Raw genomic sequence first — 15,703 nt, 5'->3', positions numbered from 1 at the left:
GTACATCGAAGTACATGTACAAGAGGGCCTGTCGGCTGTTGTGACAGTAGCAAAGCAGAGATGGTACAAGAGTCCGGGAAGAATAACTACATAGATGTACCGCTAGGGAAGGTCTTTGATAGACGCAGCTGTGTGCTCGCGGTATTTGATCCGAATGTGGTTATCGCCGGGGATTATTGGAGCTTTTTCCAGTTCGAGAAAAAAACGAGATCAATGGGTATTGGTGGCATCATATTTTTTTAATATTCGGCAAGCATTTATCTCTGGCAAGAGTTCAAGGCGGTTCATGTACGGGGAGGATGCACTTGCTGGAAATCGGCCAAATGACGAAATTTGGCCTTGAAACCTATCTGTACTGTACGATGCAAATTGTGAATTGAATGTCATTTACATGTAGGGACGAACATCACCACGATACACCAGGAAAGCGAGGTCTGCCTATCGCTCCGACTTCGAATGTAAGTAAGCTCAGCGTTTTTCAACAATTTTGCTACTCCGATCTACATATTTCTCGGTAATTTCATAACTCTCGCCGGAACGCGCAACTTTCAATACGAGCCACACTATATCGCTCCCGAAGATGCGCTCTGAGGACATAATAAAAACAAAATGCTGCCGAGTATTGTCAGTATTCTAAAAACATCAGAAAGCAAGGGAATTAATTGTTGGTGCAAATTCGAATTTCTTGTTGAGAAACAACTGTCGATTTCCACGTTTGCAACTGAAGTTAGAACTAACGTAAGCTCGCTATTCTGTTTTGAAGGCGTTTGGCACTTGATTCGGAGCCTGCTGGAAGCTGGCGCTCAAGCTCACTATTATACTACGTACATGTTCCAGCTAGCCTTTTAAAACGTGATACCAAACCTTCACAAAGTACGCGAAATATTTCGCCCAGTCCATGCCACCCTCTCCAAAATATTCGTCAAGCGTGATTTTCTCCTTGAACAAGATGGCAAAATCGACCTTGCCAAGCTTCATTAGATTTTTTGCCACGCTCTCTCAGAGAGTCTCTCTCTCTTCGCATTCGTGCTTCATTCGCCTTCGCTCATTCAGCAAACTGGTTGCGTCGCTTTTTAATCGAAGCCGTGACTTTGTCGTTCATGCTCCTCTCTTCTTACTGTGCTGCCAACTCCACACAGATACACAGATAGTCATTTGCTTCATTTCCTCCACCGAAGAGCCCCAATGATCTAATCCGAGATGTCCTCAAGTTCAAGCAGCTCAATGTACTCGTTCCCCGCGAGTCGAGTTGTCCTGGCGAAGGAAACAGCTGAAAGCCAGCGCTTCCCGAAGTGTAGCTCCTTCAGAATGCACATCATCTGCTCACAATGTTCTGCGCAACGACGAATAGCCAAATCGTTCGCTAACCATAATTTTGCCCGAAATTTTGCCAGTAATTTTGCCCCCCACTTGCGACCAGCAATCACATCTATCATGTCGTTTTGCCAGCACCCAAAGAGGCCACGAGTGCAGTAATGGAACCGGGATAGCAAAACGGTTGATTCCCTTGACCAGTTCGAGGGATTCCTTCGCCTTATGCCGGTTGGGTACGAAATAATGTAGGTCTTGAGATGCTACAATCACGGAGGTCAAGTTTTGCTCACGAGTATTCGACTCCATAATGAAGTCGTCGGGTGAATTGGTCGAGTATACATCATCTTGAGCCAGTTCATCGGATACATCCACGTTATCCACGCTATCCGGTGGCCATGTAAAGGATGACATACGCAGTCCATCCCGTGCCGATGTCGAACATGCTCAAATAGTACTGGCCCATCGTGCGGCCTTACAATAATCCACGTTTTCATAGATACATACATCCCCTTCGTTGTTGGCATAACCTCGTTAAAAGTTCGCAGACTTCCGGTGAAGGGGGGGTTAAAGCAGCGTGATCACTACGTTCTTGTTCAGCTTGTGCGCCACGGTACTTCGATGATGTCGAATGTCGCCGCATTATCCAAACCCGTGCTGATCTCGTCTATCAGGGTAACATATTCCATGACAAACTCCATCTCGCCCGTCGTCACACGCTTGCGTTCACCACCGGAGACTCCGCGGGTCATTGTATCTCCTAGAACGGTGCTTTGACAGTTCTGAAGGCCAAGTTGCTCGAAAATAATCTCCGGGTAGCAGTCTTGGTTGTTTCGATGGTCTCTTGGTTTTCTTGATGCGGGCCCTGCAAGAGCATTTGTTCTGCGTGCGTGCTTCAAAAGATTGCTGCCACAAACGTGGGAGCAAATTCGAGAGCCTCCTTGAAGGTCAGTACAGGGAAGTGCTTGTCGCGCTGGTTGACGTAGGCAACGAATTGCGGTAGCCGCATGATCAGCTTCTCCCGCGACACACCATGGTGTTATTTTTCATCGGGAAACGTCCGCTGAGCACCTCGACCAGGGACCACTTGTCGGAGCTAGGCTGCCTAGCAGTAACGTGATTTTCCCGGATTAAAGTCGGCACTGACATTCTTCATAATCTGCTTTCTCACAGTGCGCTTCTTGGGTCCAACAACAGTCCCTTGAAGCTGTTGAGGGTGGTCGGTAGCTCGTGCTAGGCGTCCTTGTCGTCCACCACCACCAGATGGAGAGGTTGTTGACGCGCACTTCCATCTTGGGCACTGAGGTGTCTGGCCTTCAGTATCACTATATACATCAACCCAAAAGTAAGTGCAATCGAAAGCAACTTGCTGTGGACAGTCGTTCCCGCATCTGACGCCCCCGTGCGAGATCTCGATTACGATTACCACGACAAACAGGACCGGCGCGTTTCGCGTTGACTCCGATATTTTGACACTTGACCGGGATCAGTAAGTATTAAATCAACAACAATCTATTGATTTTCTTCTACTCCAGCAAGCACCAAGCAACGTCACACTATTGCGAACCAACCAGACTCATTCGTATCGTGAACTGGATTCCCGTGGTATAATGCCTCTTGTCACTGAGATATTTAGGTGTTTAACTTATGAGAAGCCAAAACTCTGTCATGGCTGCCAAGTGGAAGCGTAGGCCAACTCGATCAGCCATGGAGTTCATCTCCTTCGAAGATCGACTTCCAGTCTTCGTTCAGTAGCAGCTCGCTCATCACACGACAGAAGTAGTCATTCAGGCCGTCATAAGTCTGGTTTAATGCCCGGATCAAAGTATTTGTCTGCTGTATCGGATCAGCGATGCTATCGTGAAATATCGGTATCGATTTGAAATGCGTCTCAACCAATGTCGATCCTTCGTGGCACCCTCGCCGCAGCTTTATCCAGCCGCTTTTGTGAAGCTGCATCCCGTTGAAGCGTATCCCATTAAACTCCAAGACATCCCAAACGCCAGACCAAACAAGTGTACAGGCAATGCCATCACTATCCAAATATCTTCGGCAAGTATACCTCCCACCAGCTACTGACGTGGCATCTTCCAATCTCATCCGAGCCGTGAATGAGCGCGTCAATGTATCGGTCTACACAATAACGACAACAACATCAACATCGACGAGCCCTTTCCAATTTGTGCGACAAGGTCTATGCATTACTGTACCTTGAGTTCAGGTACATGATCGACGACACTTTTGTCGATGTATCCAAAGCTGAAAAATCGCCAATACGCGTCCACGGCTACATTCAGTGGGAACGGTAGCACTGTGCCACAGCGAGCTTCGAGTACGACCCCCACCTTGACCTTCGAATCTGCTTTAGCAACATCCCTGCCCATTGACAAGCCGCAGCCAAAATGCGATGTCCCGCTTGGACTTTGACTGTGCTGCTGCTGGGACTCCAAATGCAGCCTCGCCACAGTCGACAATTGGTCAGAGAAAATTTCGTGGTCACTGATCACTGAGAGGTCCCAAAAGTGTTGTTGCCGTGTATTGAATCGGCAACGCTCTACGATTGCCTGCGTAAAATAAACAGTCAGCCATGGTAGTACACGAGGTGAACATCACACCGACACTACGAGTACTTGCCTGCTTGCTCTCTTCAAATTTGTGCATCAGTTTGTGCAACTCCAGTGAAACCCGTGCCGCCTCCGAGCACGACTTCTCCAGTTTTAATTGCTGTTGCTCGACTCGGAGTCGCTCCCTTAACTGCCTCTCCGCAATGTTGTTCCAGACCGAGAGACTGTCGTCACAAATTTTGTGACCTTTTTTGTGGGGACCCATTTCCTTCGAGTCGCCATTTTCGTGCCGTCTTTTGAGCTTGCATCGAGCGAGTTGGAGCTCCAGCTCCGCGACCTGTTGGCGCCAGAGCGGCAGTTCCTTCTGGATGCGGCGCACGCGCTTCTTCTTGTTGTTGTCGGTCCTCGTCGCGTGCAGGGAAGCCGCGAGAGCATCCTTCATGTCGATCTGCTATTTGAAACAGAGTCCTAATCAAATTTGCGATTTCGAGTCTATTTTGCGAGTCCCAAAGTACCAAACCAGGAAATACTTCCTCCGGTCCGAAAAATTATCGACATATCAGTTGTGATGGTAGTTTTAGTGTGACACACATATCTGTATTGATTTATCATCTTAGAAAGGTATAAAATAATTCGTGTTATGGTCCCATCTGCAATACCACAAAAATAATAATCACAAAATAAGGATTAGTATCATATAAAGTTTTGGACTGTATAAAATACGAAGCATTTTACCTTGGACACCAAATCACCATGAAATTCGCGGTCATTACTGTACTCTCCTCATTGGTGATCGCTGGCATTTCTGCCGACGGTTCCTTCGGCTACGGCGACTACATGTATATGTTAGCAGGACTACGATCCAGTTTGTAGGAGTAGTGGTGTCACCTACGATAACCAATGCGATTTCGACAACGGCAACTGCTTCAACGGCCTTACGAATTGGAGAGTGCTTCATAGCGGCATGTGCCGGAGGGATGAAGGAGGAAGAACATTCGTCAAGACTCAATCGACCTGTCAGTTGGGCAGGTATGTCAAAACGAGAGTTTTCTGTCGGGGACTTTCCTCGGTTGGATTATAGGAGTACGTACAAGCAAGTTTGCCATAATGAACTTTGACAGTGACCGTCTACCACTGACTGTTCTATTGCTGTTTACCCTCCCTATGACGCGAGTAGTTAACAGAATCATGCAGGCAGAATCCTAAGAGGAAGCACCAAGCAGCCGCCTGGGTTTGTTTATAGTGGTTTAGTAAATTGCACGCGTTCTGCCATGCATGTAGCATAGCTATAAGCTTACATATAGTTTTATGCTACATTTACTTCATCCTGACCGACAGTTGCCCTCCAGTCTTCTTCCAGCAGCAGACCGCTCAACGTTTCACAGAATACTTTGTTCACCTTGTTATGTGAACGCTTTACTGCCCATACTAATTCTTGCATCTGCAGGGCCGGATCAGTAGCACCCTCGCGCAACACAGGAGTAGTTTTGGAGTATGTCTCGGGCACAGTCGATGTGGATTGCTCACCAGGGCCTTCCCGGAGGATTCGCTTAAGTTTCAGGTAGCCCCGCTTCATGTATTGCATGCCGTCAAACTTAGCACCAGCAAACTCCAAGACATCCGCACACTCGACCCACACGATAACAACCTCGTCATCCATCACGTGTTTCCGACACGTATATTTTCCAACGACTTCAGAGAAAAATCCCTCGAAGTCCGTTTCGATGGAGAACGATCGTACCAGTGTATTAGCCTGCAAAAAAAAAACTAGCAAGCAAGCAAAAACGTGTGTGTCAGAACCTTCAGCAATGAATGCATACAATGTAGTAAAATTCATCATCAAACCTGCTGGTCAGAGTTGGGGACAATGCATTGTTGGCCTTCACCATGACCGAGGAATTTCCAAGATGCCTCAATAACCACTTCCAGCTTGAAAGGCAGAACCGTGCCACTTCGCGCCTCAAAGATGATGCCAACCTTGGCAGAAGGGTCTGGCTTTACCACTTCCTGTCCCAAAGACAAGTCCCAACGGAAATGAATCGTTCTGTTCGGCGATTCATCCTGCTCCCGCTGTTGCAGTTCTAGGTAGAACCCCGTCAGTATCGTCAGTTGGTCGGAGAAGATTTGGTCGTCGTTTTGTGACTTTAATTCCCAGAACTTTTGTTGCGGGTTGCACTTGACCCGCCCCACTAACTCCTATAAGAATAAAAATCCAAACCAAGTCTGTAAATCTGTCTTCAGTACAGTAAACCATGCATCATTTGCATTCTCACCTGGTTAATATTTTCATAGTTCTTCAAAAATTTGTGCAGTTCAGCGGAGAATTGGGCGACCTCGTTATATGTCGCTTTCAGCTACCCGGAAGTGTGCTCTTCCCGCAGTCGTTCCTTGAGCTGCCTTTCGGCAATATCGTCCCACAACACTGCAACGCGATTTTGGTCTATTCTTTTTTCGGAAATTTGGGTCGGCAACTCGAGCTGAATGCGGCGCACGCGCTTTTTCCCCTTCGGTTTGGCACCACCAGAGTGCGGGGACACGATGGGTGGAGCAGAGCGCTCGATGCCGCGAAGGCCTGCGTCAGAGCTCGTTGGTGCTGGACAAGCATTCATCGCGTCGAATTGTAACTAGTTTTGTGGTTTGATTACTACGATTTGTTCAATTTTACATCAAATACATAACGTGTTGGCCCATTCACAGTCGCACCGCGGTCTGTTTAATGGCTTCTGCTTCCTGGTGTAGCATGGTCATGATCATCTCGCGGCACCGCAGGATCACGGGACTGGCGGATTTGATGAAGAAATCCAGCAGCTCGTTGATGCCCACAGTTTCGTTTGAGCTATTTGAACCGAAGTCTGGGACCAAATATACGCAAGCCTTCACACACGTCTCAGGCACACCGTTGGTGCTGCTGTCACTGATAACGACGCGAGCGTCGTCAAGAAATGAGACTCCAGTCGGGTGGCTGCTGTCCTTCACGTAGGGCTGGACGGTGGACCGCCCCACCAGAACTGTCCGGTCACTCTCCAAGTGCCTTCGGACCACTTGGTTCATCCAGTAGTCCTTTGCGGGGTCGGAATCGGGTAGTCGGAACGCGAAGCAGTGCGCCTGGATGTCCTTGGTTGTGTAGATTTTCTGTTGGTAGCATGAATCAGACTAAGGTTAGATACTAGATTCGAGTGGACATTTTGAGTGCATTTGCCTACGTTGAAGGAGCTAGCGAGCGAGATGAGTCCCTCTTCAGTGAGGAACCTCCACATTGCACGGCTAGTGACATCGTAGCCGAAGGGCATCGCGATGCGGGTGGTGAAACGAATGCACGTCCCGTAGGACGGGTGAAGGATGGCCTTGATCTCGTGTTTGTCCATCTCGAGCTGATCCACGCCTTCCGTCGCGAAAGCTTCATTCGCGCCTAAATACGAACGCTCCAAGTGCCCCAAGCTCTCTGCGAGTGTTTCGGAGCTCGATGGACCGAAAAGCTCCGGCGGAAGAATCGTTGCGCACTGGTTGCCAACATTCTGTTGTCGATCACCAAGTTTTGATCATCGTTAGGACCTGGTCTGCAACAGCTGTGCGGTCACGGAGAACTGGTTTGGTGCTTACCTGGCTGGGTGGCAGTTGCTTCAGCGTGTCCTCGAGTCCCTGCGCAATCTTGAGTTGATCCTGCAGCATGCTGCGCAACTCCTGGTTTTCGCGCTCGGCCCGCATGCGGTCTTTGAGCTGGCGGCCGGCCATGGACGTCCACACGGACGGCATGAGTCCGTCGAGCGGAACAGGCTCTCCCTCCGCTCTGGGCGACGTTGAGAACCCGAGTTGCAATTCACGCAGCTGCTCCTCGAGCTCCTTCGCTTTGCCGCGCAAGAACTTGAGCTCCACGATTTCGCGGCGGATACGTTTCTTCTTGACGGGAGGCGCATCGACCGGTTGCGTGGCCGTCGGGGTCTGCGCCTTGGTCGGCGTCGACCGACTGGACTTCCGTGATCGTCGTGGTGTCTTCGCCTTGGCGAGCGGCTCGACCTCCGGCTGCATGTCCATTGACACCATAGGCTCGTCAACGGGCAGGGGTGGTCGGCTGATGTCGTCAGGGCTGGAGAGCACGTTCTCGAGCTCCTTCCAGTCAATGAGGCCGAGCACGTCGTCCACGGAGAGCCGCGGCGATTCGTCCGTGATGTACGAGTAGCTCATGGGGCATTCGATGCGCGGTGCGGTGTGGTGCGGTGCAGGGGGTGGTGGTGCTGCGCCTTCCAGGGCGAAAATTGAAATGCTTGAAAATGCTTGCAGAGGCGACTCGAGACCGATGGTAGACGGTGCGGTGTGCGCAAACCCGGGGGCAAACCTCGAGACACACGACTAGCGTTTACGCCGTGTGCCGTGGTAGTCAACGACGGGCCCACCGTAAACGCCGGAAACATGCAGGCGGCCCTAAATATGGCATTTGCCATATTTGAGATCTCATCTTGAATAATGTGTGGTGTGTGCCTGCTCTCATTCCGTTTTCTACTTCAGCACGGATGCTCCAACCCTGGGTCCCAACACTACGTTTTAGCGATCGCTGACAGCGAGAAAGCGAAAGGAAGGGCAAGCCAGTAGTCCATGACGCCGCCGCGGTTTCCAGGCTGCCAGATTTGGGGCAGCTCGGCCATTTTTGCTGCGTCCCGGTTTTGAAGGCCGATTGCGCCCCTGGGGTGGACCAAATTCGAGCAATCTCGGGAAGATTACAGCACGTTGGCGCTCTCTAACTTTACTCCAGAAACGTATAAATTGCAAAGTTGAATCCGTGTTTCTGAGCGTTCTCTATGCTTGAAACCCGCATCAATCTATAACACTGCAGAAGCGGAAAGAGTTGAAGATGAGGCAAAATTGTAGGGTACTGCAGAAACGCAGTTGGCCATGGGCAAATTGAGACGGAAGCTGCTGTCGCCGCTCGCCACCCGTGTCTCTTGACGAGCAGCAGGGGCAACGGTGGTCACCAGCTATTGAAGCAGCTCCACATCGGCCGGGAATTCATTCGCGTCGGCAAAAGCCACTCAGATGCGTCGGGGTCCGACTCGGGCGGGGCTCGCTCGGGCGGGGCTCGCTCGGACGGAGGCTCGTGTGTAGCGAAGGCAGGTGCGGCACAGGCAAACTCAGGCAAAGCAGCGGAGACTGCGGCCGCGATGATGGCCGGAGGCAGGCATCACAGACATCATCAGTGCAGCCGCTCTGATTGGTACCGGGCGACCGGATTTTCTCGACGAACGGCGACGGCCTGATGGCGAGCACCGCACCACGTGCGAGTCAGCTTGACTACCACCACAGGGCCTGTCAGGCAGGCGGCAGAGCGCCAAGCGCCTGACTGTCAGGCTTGGCGCTCTGCCACCTGGCTACAGATGTGTATCGTGAACGTCACTGCGCTTGTACATGAATGAACACAGTACACGTACATGTACTGTGTACGTGTACGACCGGTTAAAAGCAGAATGTTTGTGTCCAGGGATTACTTTCGCCATGATCAGTCGATGATGGCACGACTTGACTCTCCGGTCCCAAAGAAAATGCTGTAAAAAAATCTATTGCACGTGTGATTAACGACATTGCCCGCCAGCTCACAGCCACGAGGATGCTGGCTGCGTGGCAGCCTTGCGGGCTTCCTCCATCATGATGCCGGCGACGACCTCCTCGCCGAGGTGCATGTTTCGGTGGAACGAGTCGATGACAAAGTCCGTGAGCGCCCCCACCGTGAAGTCCTGGTCGAGGACGTCGTCGTCGTAGATCGGCTTGAGCTCCATGGACGAGGCGATGGTTGACCACTTGCCCTTGGACGACCCGTCCTGTGCCGACGCCTTCTCGATCACGATCCACCCGTTCTCGTGGAATCGGATGCCGTTCACTGGTGCCGCCGAAAACTTGATCGGCTTCGCCAACCCGCGCGTCACGATGACCATGCGGTCGCCGCGCTTGCGACACTCCAGTACACTTTCGCTGCGGTAGTCGAGGCTGCCGTTATCACTCTGGATCTTGTGGCCGAAAGTTCGCGCGACCGAGTACTTTGAAGAAGTATCGTGCTGCATAATCGAGGCGGGTTTCACGGTTAGATCACGCATGCCACACCGCTCCATGATATCGTAGGTGCTTCTTACCTCCTCGTAGAAATACGCCTGGCGCTTGGTTGCCTCGCACGAAGTGAAGCGCCACATTCCTCGGATGGCCACCTCTTGAGGGAACGGCACGCGCTTGAAACCCATGAACTGCAGCGCAATGCCGTTGTCCAAGCTTGACGCTACCCTCACATCGAGCTTCTCCGTCTCGATATCCTGGTACTTTTTCACGTCGTACTTGGTGTTCACCTCGTCAAACGCTGCATCCATTCCGGCCAGCAGCTGTGCGTGGACAGACTTCGGATCGCTGCTGACGGACATCGTAAGCAGCTTCGACTGCTCCGGGTGGGGCACTCCCGGCATCGACTAGAAACAAGCAAAACACGCAGGATAACACAGCTGTGTCAGCAATCGCTCTAGCAGCACCCGCATCACCGCAAAAAACACATCACTTACGTCGTCTTCGGGCTGGTCCTCGAGGATCTTCTCGAGACACTTGGCCAGCTTGATCTGCCCCTCCAGCGTGGACTTGAGCTTGCGGTTCTCCTGCTCGGCGCGTTCTCTGTCCTTGTACTGCCTGTTGGCGAGGCTCTCCCACACGGAGGCCAGCAGCGACGAGCCCTCCGAGCTGGGCTTGCCGTTGACCGCCAGTTGCGAGCTGGGCGACCGGCTGCGCACCTCCTTGTTCTTGAGCTCGGCCAGGCTGCTCTCCATCTCCTTGACCTTCACGCGTAGGTACAGCAGCTCCTCGCGCTGTCTGCGGATGCGCTTCTTGGTGGGTTTGGTTTCCTCCAGCGGGACGCCCTGGGCGGCGGCTGCAGCGGCGGCCAGCGCCGCGTTGGCAGCCGCGAAGTCCTTGGCCGTCCGCGTGGGGGACGGCGCTCGCGCCCGCTTCATCTTCTTGGGGCGCTTGCCAGCCGAGGAGGGCGTGGACGCAGCGTCCGAGAGCTGGCCCACGGCCGCCGCGTCGTCACTGCTGCTGCCGTCGCTCGTGGACGCGTCGCAGCGCGTGGAGAGCACCGCCAGCGCGCTCTCGAGCGACGTGTCGGACTCGGCGGACGCGTCGGCGCCCAGCATGAGCCCCGTGAACTCGCCCAGCGGCGGCTGAGCGGCCTCGGGCGCCTGCTGCAGCATGAGCGCCAGCGACGCGTCGGGCGCGAACAGGTCGCCGGCCTGCACGTCGGCCAGCAGCGCGTCCAGCTCCGGGTCGGGCGCCATGTCGTCGTCGCTGCCCACGTCGCACGAGTCGGCGAAGGCCAGCGCCTGCTCCAGCGCCAGGGGGTCTTCGAGCTGGAAGCTGCTGTTCATCATGGACGCCGGACGTTCGGGAAAGAGAACTGGGCTGAGCTGCTGGTGTATTGTGTAGCGGTTTTTTTTTGTTTTGTAGGACGTTTCCTAGGATTGTGCTCGCGGGTGCGACAAGCGGTATCACTCGGTCTCGGTATGGTGGGATGGGCAGTTCGATTACTCCCGGGCTAGGTTTGTGCGATTGTTTACTTCACCCTGGTTTGTATATAGGTTTCTAGCTTGACCCATAGTATCACCTATTATATCGGTAGACTCACAGTTCAACTGTCAGTTGGGTGTTGAAGCTCTGCATGCAGGTGCTGCAAGCTCCGTTTAACATTGCTGCAGCAGCAGCGCGTCCTCAATGTGGTGGTTAAACTCGGTGATGGAGCGGTCCCAGGCCGCGGCGCTGGCGTCGACGTCCCGGAAGCGCCGCCAGATTTCGTCGGCGATGCGACCACCGTCGCTGGCTGTCACCTGGCGGTGCGACTGCATCACAGTCGTGGGCCCCAGCAGCGAAGGCTCCCCCGGGCACAGCACCATGCTCGTCGTCTCGCGGAAAGAGACGTCGACGCCGTCGCGCTTGGGCTCGATCAAGGTCCGCCAGATGAAGACTGTTCGGTCCTGCCGCACGTAGCGGCGGCCCACTTTGCGCATCACGACTCGGGCGTCGATGCGCCCCGCCTTGAACGAGAAGCCCACGCTCTTGAGCTTCGTGTTGGCTTCGGCGGCTACACGCTGCAGCAGGGGAGAACCAAGTGTTAGAACTGGCCAATTATTCTAGACGACGCGCGCGGCACGAACCTCTACGAACGTCGCGTTGGCATCCTCCAAGCCATCCGACCCCAGACCCCAGATCGCTGCGTCCACCCGTTTGAAGTCGAACGGCAACGAGTAGCAGTCCAAGATCTCCGCGTATTTACCTTCGAGCATACTGCTGGCGGTGTTGTTTCGTCGCCCAGGACACGGCAGTTCGTGCATTCCAAGTGATTTAAAGAGATCGTCCAGGGCGGCAAAGTTTGTGTCCATTCCGGCACTGAGCTCGTCGAAAACGCTGATGTTGTTAGTCGGCGGTGTCAAGGCGCTTGCTCCTACCCGACCGCGTTTGGAGAACTCCAAAGCGTTTTTTGCGGACTGGTGCGGAATATTTATTCACAGTGATGGAGTTAGTCGTGAACGCAGCGAAACCGTATCCGAAAGATACACGTACTGCGTCCCGAAGTCGCCTCTTGAATGCACGCCGAAGGCTCTTGGCATGCGTGACCGAAGTCAGCAGAGCGTTGCGCAAGCTCAGGTTCTCGGTCTCGCTTGTTCTCCGTTCTTTCTCGTTCCGTTTCGCGATAGATTCCCAAATGCCCGACTCGGTGGCAGCTTCCGCTGTCAGCACAAGTTGATCGAGCGCAAGATTGGAGCGTAGTCTGGCATCAAGCTTTAACTGGTCTAGTTGGGCTGAGAGTTCCTTCACAGCTTGACGTAGCTGAACCAATTCATCATTTCGCCTTTTGTACCAGGATTTTCTTTGGGATGTTTGTCTAGTAGCTTCAGCTGCCATGTTCGCCTCGTTCTCGATTTCCTGGGAACAGTGATTGGAGTTTGTCCAAAGTGGGGTTACTTGATCTGCTGGCGTCGTTGAAAAAACAAGTTCATGGTGTGCCAAATCACAATTCTCAAGAAATGCCAGCACCATAGCCTCATTTAGCAAACCGTCGACGTCCTGTTCGGGGTGTGATGCCATCAAGAACCCGTGGTTGCGCTGGTCAGCGAAAATTAAAATAGCGTCAGACAAGAAACGCAGGTCTGCAACATAGTGAAATTGGTGTTGATGCGGTCCGCTACGTTTCATAATCCTAAGTTGTCTGGATTTTCGACCACCGAATCCTGCACTGGCAACAAGTTACCTGTTGTCGCATCAGCAGCCCAGGCCCCTGACTTACGATTAAATAGTATCGTACGAACGAACGACCAATATTACAACGAAATTTCTATCGGAGTATTGAGCTCGTCAGCGCTGTTCATAGCTACGCATTACCCCGAACTGCTACGACAATAGTTTGTGCTTGATAAAAGCAGGCTATACGAAGTTGGTGCTGTACAAATTCTTCGCGGGTCCTACCTCAGTATCCTGGGTAGACACAGATCCAGCCTGCTTAAGCTGGTCCACCTTGAATGCGTGACTCCTTAGTCGTCGCTCACTTTCGCGTTTCTCCTTGGCACTTGCGTACAAAATAGTAATCGCCGTGGCCAATACAGTCACTGCTGCAACCCCAATAGAAAGCGCCATTGGAGGACCGTATTGTTTATCGTCCTTCTTGACACTTGTAGTCTCGGTGCAGCGCGGGCCAGTCCAGGTACGTGATACGCATTCACACCGCCCGTTGCTACAGTGCCCTGTTCTCACGGGTGAAGACCCAGTGATAGCAATAGTGCAGTCATCGTCGGAGTGGCAGGATGCCTTACCCGACACTTCAACCACCAAATTGTCAAAATCCTGATAGAGATCAATGTGATCTTCAATCCACTGCTTGGTCGGGTGTGATGCTGGGTCGCAGCCATAGGCCATCGTTGTTGTGTCTTGGTACACGCGAATGTAGTCGATCTTCATCTTCATAGGAAATGCGTCGCAAATAGCGTTCGTCTTCTCATCCTTTCCATCCCCGTAACAACCGGATGTGCCAGCATTCGGAGGTTTTGACCCCCACGAGCTTGATAGTGCGACATTGAAGATGAAATACATAGGCTCCTCGATCATGATCTTCTTGGGGTTCGTCTGTGCTGCATTTTGTGGTGGATTGGTTACTGTAGCGGCGGTGATCTCGTAGATCGGGTGGCCTTCTACTTCCCATCGGATGTAGCCGTCAACTCCAGTGACCCACTCGACAGAGTACGTAACCCAGTCGATGTATGCAGCCAAGTGGATGCCCCAGTTTGAAGATAATGCGTCCATTTGGTAGGTGAAAGAAGACGCTGCGCTTGTCGAACCCCCGGACTCAGTGCATTGTGGCGCTGTATTTCCCGCATTGCAGAGGTAGGCACCTGTGTATGCATTCATCCTCGGAAAGCATGTGCCGTTAGAGTTAATGCCCCAGTGCTCCGTTTTGTTGTTCATGAATCCAAGATCGGCATTTACGTCGAAAGATGCTGGACAGATATCGGTCGTACACGCGTTTTCTGTGACCCCCTTCGTCAGAGAGGCATTAATCTTGGCGAAGGTCTGAAGTTCGTCACTTTCCTCAGCACACAAATTGTTGGCACCGTAGCGCATTCCTTGGTACCAGGTCTTGTGGCCACGCAGCTTCTCGTAGAACGCCGTCGGGACATCTGGGTTGTTGGCACCGGTCGTAGTACAGTCATAGGTGTACATGCAAAAGGAGGAAACCTTGTCATGTAGCGGTCGAAATTCTTCGGGCATACCAGGACCAATTTGCATGGAAGATGAGATTTCAGTGCCGCCCCCTTCCAAAATATCAATTTCCGGTGCCCCTCGACCTTGATACGGATTCATGCCTGAGCCAGGGTTAGCATCGCATGCACTGATGCGCTGGTTTTGATAATCGAAAACCGTCTCGTTGCACTCATTGTACGAGAATGGCCAAATGCGGGCTGTTGAGCCTGTGAAGATAGATCTCCCAAGATTTCCAAACATCCAGATGCCCGGCCAAGTTGGGTAGTAGTCGATACTACTGACACGAGTGTTTTTCGTGCCGCTAACGAGATCAGGATTCCCAGAGTCCCCACCGATGACACCGGGAAGTTGGGCGCGAACGACTACCAGCCCTCCTTGGAAACAAAACTTGTTCCAGCCTTGCACCATTGCCGCTCGATAGTAAAACGAAACGTTTTCGTAGCCAGGAGGCGTGATGTAGTCGTTCCAGACTGTGATATTCTGCTCGTCGATGTCGGATTCGATGTAGAAGTAGCAATTATCCTCCTTATCGCACTCGGTTGAAGTCATATTGATCGCGTAGACCTCCAGCGCAGCATTCACACCGTCAGGCTTCTCCACTGCGGTCCACAGGTGGTCCGCCCCTGCCTCGAAAGTCCGACCTTCCGTATTGAACTCGTCACTCATGACCAGTGACCATGTTGCTCCACGAGACGATGCGTGAGTTAGAGCCTGTTCTGGAGTATCGACGTCTACCCACGGCAAGACATTGGACTTGGTGGAATAGGAAACTTTAGCACTGGTGATCAAGATGGTGCCGAAAAATGGTGCAACAAATGCGAGGAGGCATCGCCAAGTTGGCCAACACTCCATTGTCACGTAGCAGATTGAATAGTGAGCCTGGTGTTCGCAGAATATTGTGCTGGAACAAGGAGGATATCACTTCACGTGCGTCGAGTAATACTAGTAGTATGTATTACTCGACGCGAAGTAACATGAGATTGTGATTTCCGATTGATGGTGTTTTGACAATCGAGTCTGCTCCGAATATTCCTCGCTGGCAATGATGACGTGAAATACTTTGC

The 15,703-nt window shown here is 52.4% G+C and overlaps 4 protein-coding genes across 4 annotated transcripts; all 4 read right to left on the bottom strand.

Moving 5' to 3' along the window:
• Window positions 1–3,242: 3,242 nt before the first annotated feature.
• Window positions 3,243–4,317, bottom strand: IUM83_18538 (uncharacterized protein; the record flags this gene model as incomplete). The annotated part of the gene is made up of 4 exons (XM_067943544.1): window positions 3,243–3,264; window positions 3,374–3,444; window positions 3,522–3,875; window positions 3,946–4,317. The coding sequence occupies 4 exons, from the start codon at window positions 4,315–4,317 to the stop codon at window positions 3,243–3,245; spliced, it is 819 nt and encodes a 272-aa protein (XP_067792926.1).
• A 2,249-nt stretch (window positions 4,318–6,566) lies between these two features.
• On the bottom strand, window positions 6,567–8,057 carry IUM83_18537 (M96 mating-specific protein family; the record flags this gene model as incomplete). Its single annotated transcript, XM_067943543.1, has 3 exons — window positions 6,567–7,007; window positions 7,079–7,390; window positions 7,476–8,057. 3 exons carry the CDS (start codon window positions 8,055–8,057, stop codon window positions 6,567–6,569), a joined length of 1,335 nt encoding a protein of 444 aa, XP_067792946.1.
• Window positions 8,058–9,457: 1,400 nt separating this feature from the next.
• IUM83_18536 (M96 mating-specific protein) lies at window positions 9,458–11,260 on the bottom strand (the record flags this gene model as incomplete). The annotated part of the gene is made up of 3 exons (XM_067943542.1): window positions 9,458–9,916; window positions 9,992–10,315; window positions 10,406–11,260. 3 exons carry the CDS (start codon window positions 11,258–11,260, stop codon window positions 9,458–9,460), a joined length of 1,638 nt encoding a protein of 545 aa, XP_067792947.1.
• Window positions 11,261–11,569: 309 nt separating this feature from the next.
• On the bottom strand, window positions 11,570–15,305 carry IUM83_18535 (Beta-glucan synthesis-associated protein SKN1; the record flags this gene model as incomplete). The annotated part of the gene is made up of 4 exons (XM_067943541.1): window positions 11,570–11,974; window positions 12,041–12,370; window positions 12,447–12,613; window positions 13,694–15,305. The coding sequence occupies 4 exons, from the start codon at window positions 15,303–15,305 to the stop codon at window positions 11,570–11,572; spliced, it is 2,514 nt and encodes an 837-aa protein (XP_067792948.1).
• Window positions 15,306–15,703: the final 398 nt, after the last annotated feature.

Source organism: Phytophthora cinnamomi (genome assembly GCF_018691715.1).
Source record: "Phytophthora cinnamomi strain GKB4 chromosome Unknown Contig32, whole genome shotgun sequence".
NCBI classification, from domain to species: domain Eukaryota; phylum Oomycota; class Peronosporomycetes; order Peronosporales; family Peronosporaceae; genus Phytophthora; species Phytophthora cinnamomi.
Note: the sequence above shows the minus strand (reverse complement) of the source record. Positions and strands in the feature narration are given on the sequence as shown.